Genomic DNA, 15,000 nt, shown 5'->3' on the forward strand with positions numbered 1-15,000 from the left:
TGGGTACTGAATAAAGCATGCACACACATCAATTTTAGACTACTACCACTACTACTACTACTACTACTACTACTACTACTACTACTGATGATGATGATGATGATGATAAGAACAACAATAAACATGCTGCTGCTGCTGCTACTACTACTAGTGGTACTACTAGTCTTGCATAAGTAGTAGTAGTAGTAGTAGTAGTAGTAGTAGCAGTAGTAGTAGTAGTAGTAGTAGCAGTAGTAGTAGTAGTAGTAGTAGTAGCATAATGATCATCTTCTTATTCTACTTCTTCTTCTGCAGCTGCTGCTGCTACTACTACTACTACTACTACTACTACTACTACTACTACTACTACTACTTATGCAAGACTAGTAGTACCACTAGTAGTAGTAGTAGCAGCAGCAGCATGTTTATTGTTGTTCTTATCATCATCATCATCATCATCATCATCATCATGTGGTGGTGGTGGTGGAAAAGAACCAGCAGCAACAGTAAAAGCACCAACACTACCACTATTTCTACAACTACGTCTACTACTCCTGGCTGCTGCTGCTGCTGCTGCTGCTATTGTTGTTGTCGTTGGTGGTGGTGGTGGTGGTGGTGCTGCTGCTGCTACTACTACAACTACAACCTGTCCAGCACATGTCTTGAAAACCTCTCACGAGTTCACACGCAATCCACATAATTATACTGTCATGATCAAATGTTTTTGAGGTTGATCCACTTGCCTTTTGAAGACATCCGGACAATTGTGACTCAGTTTCGATACCATGCTTTTTGGAACTTGTAACTGAGTTATGACGTGTGAGTGGAACTATGATACGTGAACATGTAACACAGTAGAAAAAATAATGACGTATCGTTTATGACTATAGCCTAAAGAAAAGAAGAAGAAAATAAGCTATTATGTAGCATTATAACTACGCTGTAAAAATACTTATCAATAATAGTTATTATGAGACATACGTTTGATTATGATAATGACGTAAACAAATGACTACATCTAGATTTCACAAGATCTGAACAATACTTAAAGCTATGAAGAAAAATGAAGAACGTAATGAACGTGATGTATGTCTCTACATAAACATGATGGTATCAAAGACGTAACTCTCCAACAATACACTGCAGTATATTTGACTTATATTTTCATAACGAATACACCAATACTTATCACTTCCGTGTAAGTACTTTCTTGGTTTCTTAGAACTAAACACACTGGCACAAGTGACCAGTGACGCTATAAATTAAGACTGCTTCAACAAACAATTTCTAGATCAATAGACTAACATTGAAATGGACGTTTTGGTGATGCTGAAAATATTTGGAAACTATTTTTGACAATTGGGCTACACTGATGACGTGAAAAACTCATGACGTATTACCCTTTCTTGTTTCTGTCCAATACTGCTGACAATGTAACGTTTCTCGGCTTCCGAAATTCTCCGGCTGCTTTCCGGTGTATCCGCCACCAACCAAAACCAGGCGGCGGACCACAGGAAACATGTACCTCCTGGAAAAATGAAGACAGGACAATTTTTAAGCATTGGCGAAAACTTGTTAGAATTCTAAGAAATTCGTTTTCCAGAACGTCTGTTGAATTTCAGATTTTTTAATTTTTTTTTTTCCATTGAAGACCGATTGGATGCAGTTAGGTAAACATCGTAAGAACGAGCACACACTCGTGCAACAGAGGCATGCAAGAGTGACTTACATAATGCATGTAAGCAATCACAATCATACTTTATACACACACTCGAGTATGTGCACCTGCGCGCGCGCACACACACACACACACACACACACACACACACAGAGTGAGGGACACATACCAACCATCTGAAGCCCCAACTCATATGCACGCACTTACTCTCACATGCACACGTCAAGCACATGTGCGCACACACACACACACACACACACACACACACACACGCATGCATGCACGCACACACACACAAACGTACACACACATACTTCATTTCAAACAACATGCAGTGAATCTCACTTGATATTTCAGTGGTTCTTTGGCGCATTTCTCTGGAGTATAGACAGGTTATATTTGCCATTACACATTCATAACGAATGCGCTAATATCTATCTATTAACGGTGTCTTAAAACGTAGGTAATGATTTAAATTATAGACAATATATTACTAACAAACAACACATCATACTCTTCTTATGAAGCCCTCGAGGCGAAAATTTCAGAAAGTAAGTAATAATGTGGCGAGGGATCCAGAATTTTCTGTCTGTAAATATGTATATCAGGATGACCAACCTGTCAGATAGAAAATGGAGCCCCATCCATTGTCAAACCCATAAGCACACAGGTACCCGGAGAGTATGAAGGTGGTAATACTGCCAATCATGTACCCTGCAAATATATACAGGTCATTGTCATCCTGGTTTGGCTTGAGCTAGGACATAGGTTAAGCGTTGTACTTATGATCCAGTATTAGTCAGGGTTCTTCTTCTTCTTCTTCTGCGTTCGTGGGCTGCAACTCCCATGTTCACTCGTATGCACACGAGTGGGCTTTTACGTGTATGACCGTTTTTACCCCACCATGTAGGCAGCCATACTCCGTTTTCGGGGGTGTGCATGCTGGGTATGTTCTTGTTTCCATAACCCACCGAACGCTGACATGGATTACAGGATCTTTAACGTGCGTATTTGATCTTCTGTTTGCATATACACACGAAGGGGGTTCAGGCACTAGCAGGTCTGCACATATGTTGACCTGGGAGATCGTAAAAATCTCCACCCTTTACCCACCAGGCGCCGTCACCGTGATTCGAACCCGGGACTCTCAGATTGACAGTCCAACGCTTTAACCACTCGGCTATTGCGCCCGTCGCGTCAGGGTTCAAGGCTTCTGTCTTGTCATGGTGTCTTCTTCTTCTTCTTCTTCATTCGTGGGCTGCGACTCCCACGTTCATTTGTGTACACGAGTGGGTTTTTACATGAATGACCGTTTTAATCCCGCCATTTAGGCTGTCACATTCATACGTTTTTGGAGGTGTGTTATTGTTTCCATTACCCACCAAACACTGACATGAAGTGCGGGATCTTTAACGTGCGTATTTGATCTCCTGCATGCATATACACACAAAGGGGTTCATGTAGTTCTGCACATCTTTTGACCTGGGAGATTGGAAAATTCCCCACCTTTTACCCACAAGGCGCCGGGTTTCAGCATGTTGGGTCTTTGGGAAAGGCGCTTCTAAACCACACCTTATCGTCAGTTAACCCAACGAATCCCAGCTCAGTCTAAACCCACCCTAAGTTAAACCCAGAATATCACAGCACAACCCAAACCCAGTTTCAATTTAACCTGTTACAGTTCAATCTAAAACCATCATCAGTTAAATCCAACCGTTTCGCCAGGTCAACTCCAAACTCTATCCTCAGTTAAATTTATCCTAACTCAAGCAAAATCCATTTTTATTTAAATCAGCCTATTCCACCTGAGCTCTAGACCCTATCTTTTTTAATCCCCCTTATATCCCAGGTGGACCTGAACTCATCCTGAACCCATCCTTTCCAAGCACGACCCAAACCCATCCAAACTATTTCCCAGCTAAACTCAATCCCTTCCTCAGTTAAACTCGCTCTATCACAACTCAATCCGAACCCTCCACACCACCCCCTCAGTTAACCCAAGCTATCCAAGCTGAGCTAGACCCCATCCAGCCTCAACACACCTTCCCCCATCCCCGACAACCCCCCCCCCCCCGTCCCCCCACTCCCACCTACCCGCATGCCCCCCCACACAACCCAACTAGAGTTTTCCCAGTTATTCTTCTTCTTCTTCTCCCTTCTGTTCACTCTCACAGTCAGTCCACACGTGATGGCAAATAGAGCTGTCGTCTCCGGGTTCTGCTGGCTGATATAGACCTTGGTCCTCAGTGAGAGTTGTAACTTGCCATACCACCTGTCCTTATTCTTCATTTCACAGCTGATCAATCCACTGTACCTTTCCCACTCATCCACACCTCCCTCCAGCCTTTCTTCCCCGTTATCCTTTTTGAACCGGTGAAGGAAAAGTGGCGAGTCTGGAACATACAGCCTGATCCTCCATGGAGTTGGAACTGACCATACCACCTGTCGTTCTTGATTTCCCAACTGATCAACTTAAACTACCTTTTTTAACCGTGCCCCTCCAACTCTCCATCACAACTCTCCTCCCTCATTAACTCTCTCCATACGAACGGCGAAAGAATCGACGTTAACAGCGTTTCACCCCAATTACCATCATCAAAATATTACAAGCGGAAGGCTCTTACACTGAAGAGGTGAATGTTGACAAAGAATACCATAATTCTGACGACGGACGCTAAAGGTTGGGCCATTCAGATACCCACTGGACATCCGAGGGGTCTGTGTAGAGGAGAAGAGAGGACTGGCCGTACTGAGTGAGTTAAAAAAGGTACTAATGTGTGTGTGTGTGTGTGTGTGTGTGTGTGTGTGTGTGTGTGTGTGTGTGTGTGTGTGTGTGTGTGTGTGTGTGTGTGTGTGTGTGTGTGTGTGTGTGTGTGTGTGTTTTACCTGAGTAGGAAAAGGAGGTGATTCTAGACCGTTCTCCAGGTGGGGCCCACCTACCACACAAGGCGTGCATGGACGGATAAATTGGCCCCTGTGACACACATCACATCAACATCCTTCATGGCTCGTGACATACAATGATTCTGTTTTGCACCCCTGAATTTGGGACATTTTGTTTTTCCATATCTTAAAGATGATGAATGATAACAGGGGTGATGAAAATGTTACTATGGTGATCTATTTGTGTTTGGCACTACTTGGCACAAGGCTGTGATTACACCAGGCTGTAAGAAACAGGTGGATTGGCTGATTGTTATCAACACCAAAGAGTGACGGCAGTGGTCTTCCAGGCATAGATGGGACACGCCACTCATAAAACTGATGATGACTATAGACCAGTGTCAAACCTACCATACCTGTCAAAGGTTCTAGAAAGGGCTGTGTTGCACCAGCTGCTGGATCACTTGACTTGGTGGAACATGCAGGAACCTTTTCAGTCTGCATACAGAGCCTTTCATTCCACAGAGACAGCCCTACTTCGGGGTGTGAACGATCTGTTGTCTGCTTGTGATCGAGGTGATGTGTCGGTTCTGTCTTTGCTGGATCTTTCAGCAGCGTTCGATACGCTTGACCATCAGATCATGCTCCGTAGATTGCAGACTTCATTTGGCCTTTCAGGCACAGTTCTGGGGTGGTCTGCATCTTACTTGCAGGAGCGCACTCAGACAGTTGTTGCCCAGGGTCACAAGTCAAAGGCAACCACGCTTAACTATGGCGTGCACCAGAGCTCCGTTCTTGGGCCTGTTTTGTTTAGTATGTATGTGCAGTCACTGAATCAGGTCAACAGACGGTTTGGTGTCCATTATCACATGTTCGCAGATGACACACAGTTGCAACAATCTACCCCTCCTGCTCAGATCTCACAAGTCCTGGAAATGGCACAGGAGACGATAGAATCAGTGAAGAAGTGGATGACTGTAAATAAGCTTAAGATGAATGATGGAAAGACTGAAGTCATGCCAGTTGGAACTGGTCACAAACTCAAAATGGTCTCAAACTGTACATTTTCTCTCAGTGGCACCCGAACTGAGTTTTCTCAAACTGTCCGCAATCTAGGCGTGCATATTGACTGTTCTCTCACCATGGAAAACCACATAAACAAGCTGTGCAAATCCATTTATTTGGAACCGCGCCGCATTGGATATATTCGTCTTTTTCTGTCTGTAGAGGCTGCAAAGAAACTAATGTCTGCCTTTGTGTTGTCCAGAATGGACTACTGTAACTCACTGTTTGCTGGTCTCCCTGATTGCTTGCTTGAGAGGCTTCAGAAAGCCCAGAATCATGCTGCACGCATCGTTCTCCACGAGCGTAAACTTGACCATGCCATACCACTTCTCGGGTAACTTCACTGGCTGCCAGTGCGTGCACGTGTGGAGTATAGATTAGCAACACTCTGTTACCGTTCCCTTCATGGTCAGTCCCCTGCATACATTTCTTATCTCTCGACCCTGTATGTGCCATCCAGATCATTGCGGTCTTCAAATGCCGGTCACCTCGCCATTCCCCGATTCCATCTAGAGAAATATGGCAGACGTTCTTTTTCATTTGTTGGTCCTTCAGCTTATAACGCACTCTCCCAGACACTTAAAAAGGCTCCCACATTGTCAGCCTCTAAGGCTGGGCTTAAAACCCACCTTTACAAACTCCATCTGACAGAATAAGTTAACACCAAGTGTAACCAACGCCATATGTTGTAAGTGCTGAGACCTTTTAATGTGTTATGTATATAAGATATGTGTATACTTTTTTGTTGACAAGTGTATACTTGTGTGTGGATGAGCATAGTTTTGTGGATAAGTGTATGAATATTCTTGCCTTCTTAAGAAATTGTAATGGCGCTTAGAGCTCTCCAAGGGGATAAGCGTCTTCAAATGCACTTTATTATTCTTTATCAGTATGACGTCTCGCCTAGTGACGTCAATTTGATTTCGCGTCATGACAAAGAAACTTTTGCCTGACGAAGAGCCTGTGGCTCGATACGTTGCCTCATTTATCTCATGTAAGTCGACTTTTTACCAAGATTCTTTTAGTCAGCCTCTGGTTAATTTGGTAGGTTGGTTGGTGTTGCTGGTATTTATTATCAAAACATGTTTTGATAATGATAATATTAACATGATAATATTTTATTTTATACAGCACTATAATTCAAGCATAGCAAGCTCTAAGCAGATTGCAAATCCAGTACCTAAAGTGAAACGAGAAAGCACATAAAATGTAGTAGAAACATATAAAACAAAATCATAAAGATGATAAAACCTCGTTGCATAAAACCCATAATACTCTCAATACTACAACTGTTACACTCCATCACACACACACACACACACACACACACACACACACACACACACACACACACACACAAGAACATCATCAGAATCATCAGAATATCAATATCATCATCATCTTCATCACCACCACTATCACTACACCATCACCACCATCACCCCCAACCCCTCTCCCACACTCACGGAAGCCAGCCCCATGATCACCCTCAGGGCGAACACGTAGCGGTAGTCCTGCCGGGCCAGAACGGGTAGCAGCACCGTTGCCAGGGCAACCACCGTCAGACTGGTACCCAGCACTTTCTTGCCTCCGAACCTACCCGCCAGCCATCCACCCGGAATTTGGATCAACAGGTACCCGTAGAAGAAAGCGGAGAGGATGCTGGATTGGATGCTTTTGTCCCAGTCGAATTCTCCTTCCTGGAGAAATTATTATAAGTTCCACTATTACTGCTCATATTCACACAGCGCCTACCTTCCGTCAGAGAGCAAACGCTTGGCGCTTAACTAACACTGCGGAGTCATTTGCACAACAGGCTGCCCGCCCAGGCAGAGCCGACTGACAGGTGCCTTTAGGCGCTCATCAGTCGTTTCCCTGTGTCATTTAGTCAGGCTTGGGTTGTGCGCGCGTACACGCACACACGCACACACACACACACACACTACAGTGTTTACTCCATAATTATGAAACCTCTTACTGCCAGTGGTTCTTTTACGTGCACTTCGTGCATGCTGCACACGGGGCATCTAAATGACTAAAGTAAAAGGAATCCAAAGCCATGGGGGGGCTGTTGTTTCAGGGACGTGGGGTGGCGGTCTACACACTGGGAGGGACGCTCACTCAGACTGGCTCCGCGACTAAGCCATTATTGTCGTTAGTAGGGGGCTTAGCAGGTGGTGTCCTAAGTACGTTAAATCAGAACAGGCACCACTGAACACCACCGAAGTGACTCAGCAGCAGTGCAGGGTCTCCTCTGGTGTGTGGCCTCCTGGCGACCTAACATTGATGGTTCCCTGCGGACTGCCGACGCTGGAACGGTGATGGACGAACCCGAGTGTGGCCGTGTATGGGGGGGGGGGGGGGGGGGGGGATCTAAATGAGCGGCGTGGGAGTAATGGCAACGGTGCAGATGTGATGGGGCAGCTTAAAAAAAAGAAAGAAAGAAAGGAATCCAGAGTGAGGCGGAATGGGAGGGGCTGTGTGGTGACGGGCGGCTTACCTCTCTGAACGCCTGATAAAACGTACGCAACAGCCGAATGACAAGTGTTGGACTTTTCAATCTGAAGATCTTGGGTACCGATCCCAGTCACTGCATCTGCTGGGGTAAGAGAGGAGATTTTTTTTCCCCCGATCCTTCAGGTGCACAGTTTGCAAACCTTCAATTTTTTTTTTTTTTAACCCATTTCGTGTGGAGTGATGGCCTAGAGGTAACGCGTCCGCCTAGGAAGCGAAAGAATCTGAGCGCGCTGGTTCGAATCACGGCTCAGCCGCCGATATTTTCTCCCCCTCCACTAGATGTTGAGTGGTGGTCTGGACGCTAGTTATTCGGATGAGACGATAAACCGAAGACCCGTGTGCAACATGCACTTAGCGCACGTAAAAGAACCCACGGCAACAAAAGGGTTGTTCCTGGCAAAATTTTGTAGAAAAGTCCACTTCGATAGGAAAAACAACTGCACGCAGGAAAAAAATACAAAAAAATGGGTGGCGCTGTAGTGTAGCGACGCGCTTTCCCTGGGGAGAGCAGCCCGAATTTCACACAGAGAAATCTGTTGTGATAAAATGAAATACAAATATAAATATACGCTTGCAAGAAGATGAAGCATTAATACGCACTTTCAGTATCCCGTAATCCGTATCAGCGTTCGGAGGGTTATGGAAACAAGAGCATGCCCAACATGTACCCCCAACCGATAAAGGTGTATGGCTGCCTATACTGCCGGGTGAAAGAAAAGGTTATGCAGGTAAAGTGAGCGTACAGTGAAAATTGAAGACCACGAATGCAGACGAAAAAGGAGGAGGAGGGGGAAGAACAAGTACAAGAAGATTTTTTTTCCGTTATTTACATTCTTTCTTTCCTTCCATTTACTTCATTTTCTTAAACGTTTGTTTACTTTGTCTCTCCCTTTGTCTGCACTGCCTCTCTTTCGTTCTGAACATCTTTATTTCTTCTATTTCATTTTATTTCGTTTCGTTCTTAAAGTCTTATTTCAACAAGGTTAAACTTATTTTATGTATTCATAGTGCACAATGTGGTGTTTATATTTATTCATTTATTCATTAGTGGTTGTTTTGTGGGTTTATTTTATTTTATTATTTTTCGAAAGTGGGGTCAGGGTTATGATGGGGAAGGGGTGGGAGGTCCTTTTTTTTTCATTTTGTTTCCATAGTTACCGTGTTGGAATCAGACGAAGGAAGCGATCCACCACAAATGGAAACATTGGTGGCTGGGACATTGCTGCTGATGATGATGTTGCTGCTGCTGATGTTGTTGTGGCTGCTGATGTTGTTGGTGGTGGTACTGGTGCCAGACTTCACCATGCAGACAATGGCGACACTGATGTTGACCCGGAGAGCGTAGGTGAAGAAAGAACCGATAAAGAGGAGGTAGGCCAGACGCCACCGCTCCGAACACATCCAAAACGGCACTGCAATTAGAATCAGAATCAAACGCTGGAGTGCAGTTTATATGCAAAACGAAACGAAACATAGCGAAAATTTACTTTACAAGAGGAGTGGGTTAAGTACAAATACTTTTGTAAACAAGCCCTCAATGGCACAGGTTCTGTTTTGTTTTGTTTTGTTTTCTTTTATTCTATCATTCTATCAAGAGAGTGGGGGTGTTACGTGGGCAAACCACTCTCCACTAGAATCAAATTCTAGCCCAGACATTCAGGACAGTAGTTGCCCCTGCTGTTCTGGTGGTCATAAACGGACACAAATATCATACACACACACACACACACACACACACACACACACATATATATATATATATATATATATAAACGCAAACACAAACAGAAAGAGATGCATATATATATCTAGATATGTATATCTATATATATCTATCTACACACACACACACACACACACACACACACACACATATATATATATATATATATATATATATATATATATAAACAACACATATATTGCTTCGTCCTTCATGGGCAGCTTGGGAAACACGCTGGATGGTGACTTTTCCCAAATTGATGTGATTGTAAGCTCCCTGGTTCCCTCTGCTGAGGAAATAGGATGCATGATCTATGATGATGATGAGTAGTAGTAGTCGTAGTAGTAGTAGTAGTAGTAGTAGTATAATCATTCTTTATCATCACAGTCGTCATCATCATCACATCTGACTCCAGTTTAGAAACCAAACTTTCATCAGCACCAGCCTAGCGCCTCAGGATTCTTCAGATTCGCTGACCAGAGAGAATCAGTGATGATGAACTAAAGGGGAGAAGAAGAAGACAGCAGCCTGCAGAAGAAGAAATTCTCCAATGACGCTGAAGATGGATTGGCCAACTGCACCGCAAGCCTGCATCCAGCACTAAAAGGCAAGCCTCCACCTGGAACCCTCAGGGGGGGGGGGGGGAAGAGGTCGTCCAAGAAACACATGACACCTTGACCTGGAGGCAGACAGGAAGAGGACGGGCCGCAGCTTGAGCGACTGGCACAGGCCCAGGATGACTTGTAAACCTTCTGGACCATCGTGGATGGCAAAATCTCAATTTTTGTTATTGTAACACACAGCTGTTTCAAGCTTCTAGTGTGTGGTTGTGGTTCGTCATCCGCCATTTTGGAAGCATCATGAGGGGGGGATATTGACAGTAACATCCAGAAATTATTACACAGAACGTGATTGGCTGTTTCTTATGGTGGATAATTAAAGAGGACATCAAGCTTTTTGAATGGTTGCTATTGGGCCACATCAGCTTTAAAATAGTACTGTAAAATCCCGACATGACATTTTTATCGTACACGTACGTCACGGGGCAAACAGCGAAGCATTTTTTTGTGGACGCATACATACGTCATGGGGCAATGAAGAGGTTAAATCTTGAACTTATGTATTTATAAATTCTAAAGCAAGAATTCAGTAGAATAATTCATAAGCAATCACGCACCACAAATATAGGACAGTCTGTTATCAGGTTTGGGAGAGAGAGAAAAATTAATAAAATCGGCTCCCTCTTTTTACAGTGTGTTCAGTGGAGGTAACCGCATCACGCGGCCGGCGTGTCTGGCTTCGCTCTCCCCCATTGACCCCTGAACGTGCTCGCCAATAAGAAACACGCATCTCAGCGAGCAGCGTACGTGTGTAGGCACTGGCCACACCAATGAGAGTTAGGCGGTTCTGTCATACATTGTGTGACAACGCTGATGAGTAACTTGCAATTAAGAAGAAGACATAAAAGGGAATATCGCTGATTCACATTGTTTAAAGAATGTAAACTTCAATACTTAAATATTTCTTTGATGAAGGAATACAGAAAATCTATAAAATAAATAGTCCAGGTACAGCATGTTATACGGTAGCCATACTTTTACTGGGTAGAAAGAATCGTCACAAACCAAGTTCGCTGCGTGGTGTATGGTCATTACTCTCTGTCAGAGTCACTGGGGTGCCACACAGAACTGTTCAGATTCATCCAGGTCTGTCAGTTGTGTCAAAGCCTGTGCCTCTGGAAGTGGTTTTCCTGTCCATTCTGCAATGGGTTTTTGTTTGTTTGTTTGTTTGTCTTTACTTTCTTTTAATCAGTGGATGCGTAAAATTTCTGCAAATGAGCAGGATAGTCTCAGCATCCTTGGAAGGCTCTTTCCCGCTTTTTTTGTTGTTGTTTTTTGTTTGTTTTTGTTTTCTCTCTGTCTCTCTTTTCTCTTTTTTTACCATTTTGGTTGTTTCTTTTTGTTCCTTCCATCATTTCTCTCCTTTCTGTTTCTTTCTCTTTCTTTTTTTTTTCCCTCTCTCATCTCTTTATTCTGTCTTTTTTTTTTCTCTCTCTCTCTCTCTTTCTTCCCCCTGTAATCTGTCTTCTTACCATTGTCATGCTCAAACATTTTCAAGGCCATGCAACATATAAAATCATATACATGGTAGTTTCATGCTCAATGTCTGAAAGACGCGAGGTTCAAATTCTGCAATGTTGTTCGTCCATCGTTTTTTGTTGTTGTTTTTTTCCTTTTTCTGTCTCCCTCCCTCAGCAGTTCATTTGATGATTGTTTTAGCAAGGCCATTGAATCCTGTAGCAATACCAGTGTCACTTTCTTTTCCTTTCTCTAACATCGGCAGATCTTCAGGTCAAATGTGCTGCCTGATGGTCAGGCTCACTTGCTCACTGGTGAAGTGATCAGCCTATCTAGTGTTTAGTATCTAGCGATCATAAGAATAACAGGGATCAGGTTCGACATCGGTCATCGGTCATTGACGCATTTAATTTTGAAATGACCTATTGTTTTTCAAGTTGCCAGGTCACGTGACTTATTGTTTTTATGACCAGTCGGTCAACCAAAGTAACCATCTCTCTCTCTCTCTCTCTCTAACGATCGCGATCGCTTTGTCGTCTGCTCCTACAGGAAATGACTATAAACTGGTTAAAATACGGATCCGTGACGAAACGAAATTCGAAACGAATCTTTATCGCTGCCTTTCGCGAGCTTCGGCGAGAAGAATTGGCGTTCCCACTTTTGCATTAACCGAGTGCAGTTCCGGGAAAACTGAAAGTAGACTTCTGCTTTCAGTTTACAATCAGACCGGTCGACAACGGAAAAATGCCTCCTAAAAAGGTGCCGCGGATAGAAAAGGGCCAGAAAACGTTGTTTAGTTTCGCAGCTAAAGAAGGCAGCTCATCGGAAAGTACAGATACGGCTGTGCATTATTAAAGTTTGAAAAAGCCCGGGACGGGTGATATTTGACCTATTGATTTTCAAAATGACCTATTGATTTTATGTTCTTCCGGTCATATGACCTATTGTCTATTGAACCCAACCTGATCTCTGGAATAAGAATAAGTTTATTATCTCCAACTGGAGAAATTTGGTCAGGTGCATTATCACAACATAGACAAGTAAACAACATGGGGACCATAACTGTAAAAGTCAACAGCTTTTACGAATATTACGAAGATACAAATGTAAAAAATATCACATACACCATTTCATATATACATCCACACACTGGAGGTAATAACTGGTATTCTTAATGTAAAAACAGAAAGAATTGAGAAACATTATTTTGAATATAATTATAACCATAGCCTACTATATTGCACATTGATTATAATAGACAGATAAGATAAGAATAAAGATAAATTGCGGAAAACCACAACCAGATAATCAGCACACACCCGCACCCACCCACCCCACACACGCGGATTACTTGATTAAACAAGAGTAATAAACATATGTTCTCAAATAAAAGATGCCTCATGTCCATGGCTTGAATTCTTCTTTCCAACCACTGTCTGGGTGAATGTCTCGCGTGCATACAGGGGGATGGCATGGATCAGTGTACGCAGGCCTATTATTTCGTTTCCGAGAGATGTTGCTGTTCTTTCATTCAGGCTTCAATCTGGGCAGTGCTCATGTCTTTGCAATTCTTGAGGGATTTTCTGATTTAGATCCGTCATTGCTGATGATGGATCCCATGTAGGAGAACTCTTGAACAGTTATCATTCTGTCCCGAACAGTTATATCAGCATTAATGGTGGTGGTGTGGTGTAATGTAACCTTTCTCACCAAAGAGAAAAGAGTCAAATCCTTCACGCACCTCACTCCTTTCAAAAGCACCTGTTCACATGTATGTAAATTCCTCCTCACTCACATGTCAGTCAACCATCCACACACACAGGGAAGTTTACTGAAAACTTTAAAAAAAAAAAAAATATTCGCACTCATTCACACATTCACACTATATTCAAAAGTTCAAACTTGATAACAGATAGGGCAACACACAACACAACAAAATACAACACAGCACAGCACAACACAGAACACCACAAAACACAGCACAGTGTGGCACAGTTCATACTGGCACTGTCTGCTCCAGGCACCCCCTCCACCAGGCTGCTGTTGTCAGGCTGCTGCACAAGTTCCACTTGGGGTTCACCTGCACTGTCCTGCTGCCCTCTGTTGGGGTTCACCTGCACTGTCCTGCTGCCCTCTGTTGGGGTTCACCTGCACTGTCCTGCTGCCCTCTGTTGGGGTTCACCTGCACTGTCCTGCTGCCCTCTGTTGGGGTTCACCTGCACTGTCCTGCTGCCCTCTGTTGGGGTTCACCTGCACTGTCCTGCTGCCCTCTGTTGGGGTTCACCTGCACTGTCCTGCTGCCCTCTGCTGGGGTTCACCTGCACTGTCCTCAGAGGCGTTCGCCTTCAAGGAGCTCTTATCACAAGACATCCACACTCTTAATTTTGACTTCCACACCTGTTTGTGTGTGTATGTGTACGTGTTTGACGTGTGTGTGTGTGTTTGTGTTTGTGTGTGTGTGTGTGTGTGTGTCCTTTACAAGAGCACCGAATTATATCACACACCATTCATTGTAAACCCCACTCTAGAGTTTCACAGTAATTTAACCTTTAACATCCATTTATTTTTAAGCGCACAAATACATGAACGAAACATTCTATTCAATAAAAGGGTTTGTTCTTACAAAAACGTCAACAGTGATTAACAATCATTTAGAATACATACATTTACGTACAACAGACCCCCTGATAACCTCCGTCATTCTGACTCCCTCACCTCTTTCAGTTATGGCTCACCTCTTCCCTCAGCGACAAGCTTCGTTGTGATAGTTTTATCCAGTTTTCCCTACTCCTGTGTGTGTGGTGTGCTTGACTATGTGTGTATACGTATGTGAACACGTACGCATGTATTGGTACCAGTGTGTGTGAGTGTGTGGTGTGTGTGTGTGTGTGTGTGTGTGTGTGTGTTGGCATGTTTGCATGTGTGTGTGTGTGTGTGTTTATAGTTTGCTAGTCACATTCTAGTTCGTATGCGTATTGTTTATGTACAGTGTCACGTATCAAGCCACTTGTTTTGTAAAGCACCAAGAGCAGATGGTGTGCTATACAAATATACATAATAATAATAATAATAATAAT

General features: G+C 43.5%; 2 protein-coding genes across 2 annotated transcripts in view; both read right to left on the reverse strand.

Annotated features, from left to right (window-relative positions):
* Nucleotides 1-14,230, reverse strand: part of LOC143302063 (sialin-like) — a 19,069-nt gene extending 4,839 nt beyond the window's left edge. The window contains exons 1-6 of the mRNA XM_076616562.1: nt 13,926-14,230; nt 9,281-9,534; nt 7,072-7,305; nt 4,544-4,631; nt 2,276-2,371; nt 1,380-1,507 (exon numbers count right to left, since the gene is read on the reverse strand). Coding sequence (XP_076472677.1) covers nt 1,380-1,507; nt 2,276-2,371; nt 4,544-4,631; nt 7,072-7,305; nt 9,281-9,534; nt 13,926 — 801 coding nt within the window. The 5' untranslated portion in view covers nt 13,927-14,230. The remainder of the gene's footprint in view (nt 1-1,379; nt 1,508-2,275; nt 2,372-4,543; nt 4,632-7,071; nt 7,306-9,280; nt 9,535-13,925) is intronic.
* The window catches only part of LOC143302002 (sialin-like), a 28,861-nt gene continuing 28,064 nt past the window's right edge, over nt 14,204-15,000 (reverse strand). Inside the window, exon 12 of the mRNA XM_076616486.1 lies at nt 14,204-14,278. Coding sequence (XP_076472601.1) covers nt 14,204-14,278 — 75 coding nt within the window. The remainder of the gene's footprint in view (nt 14,279-15,000) is intronic.

This window comes from Babylonia areolata, chromosome 28 (assembly GCF_041734735.1).
Source record: "Babylonia areolata isolate BAREFJ2019XMU chromosome 28, ASM4173473v1, whole genome shotgun sequence".
In the NCBI taxonomy this organism is placed as follows: Eukaryota; Metazoa; Mollusca; class Gastropoda; order Neogastropoda; family Buccinidae; genus Babylonia; species Babylonia areolata.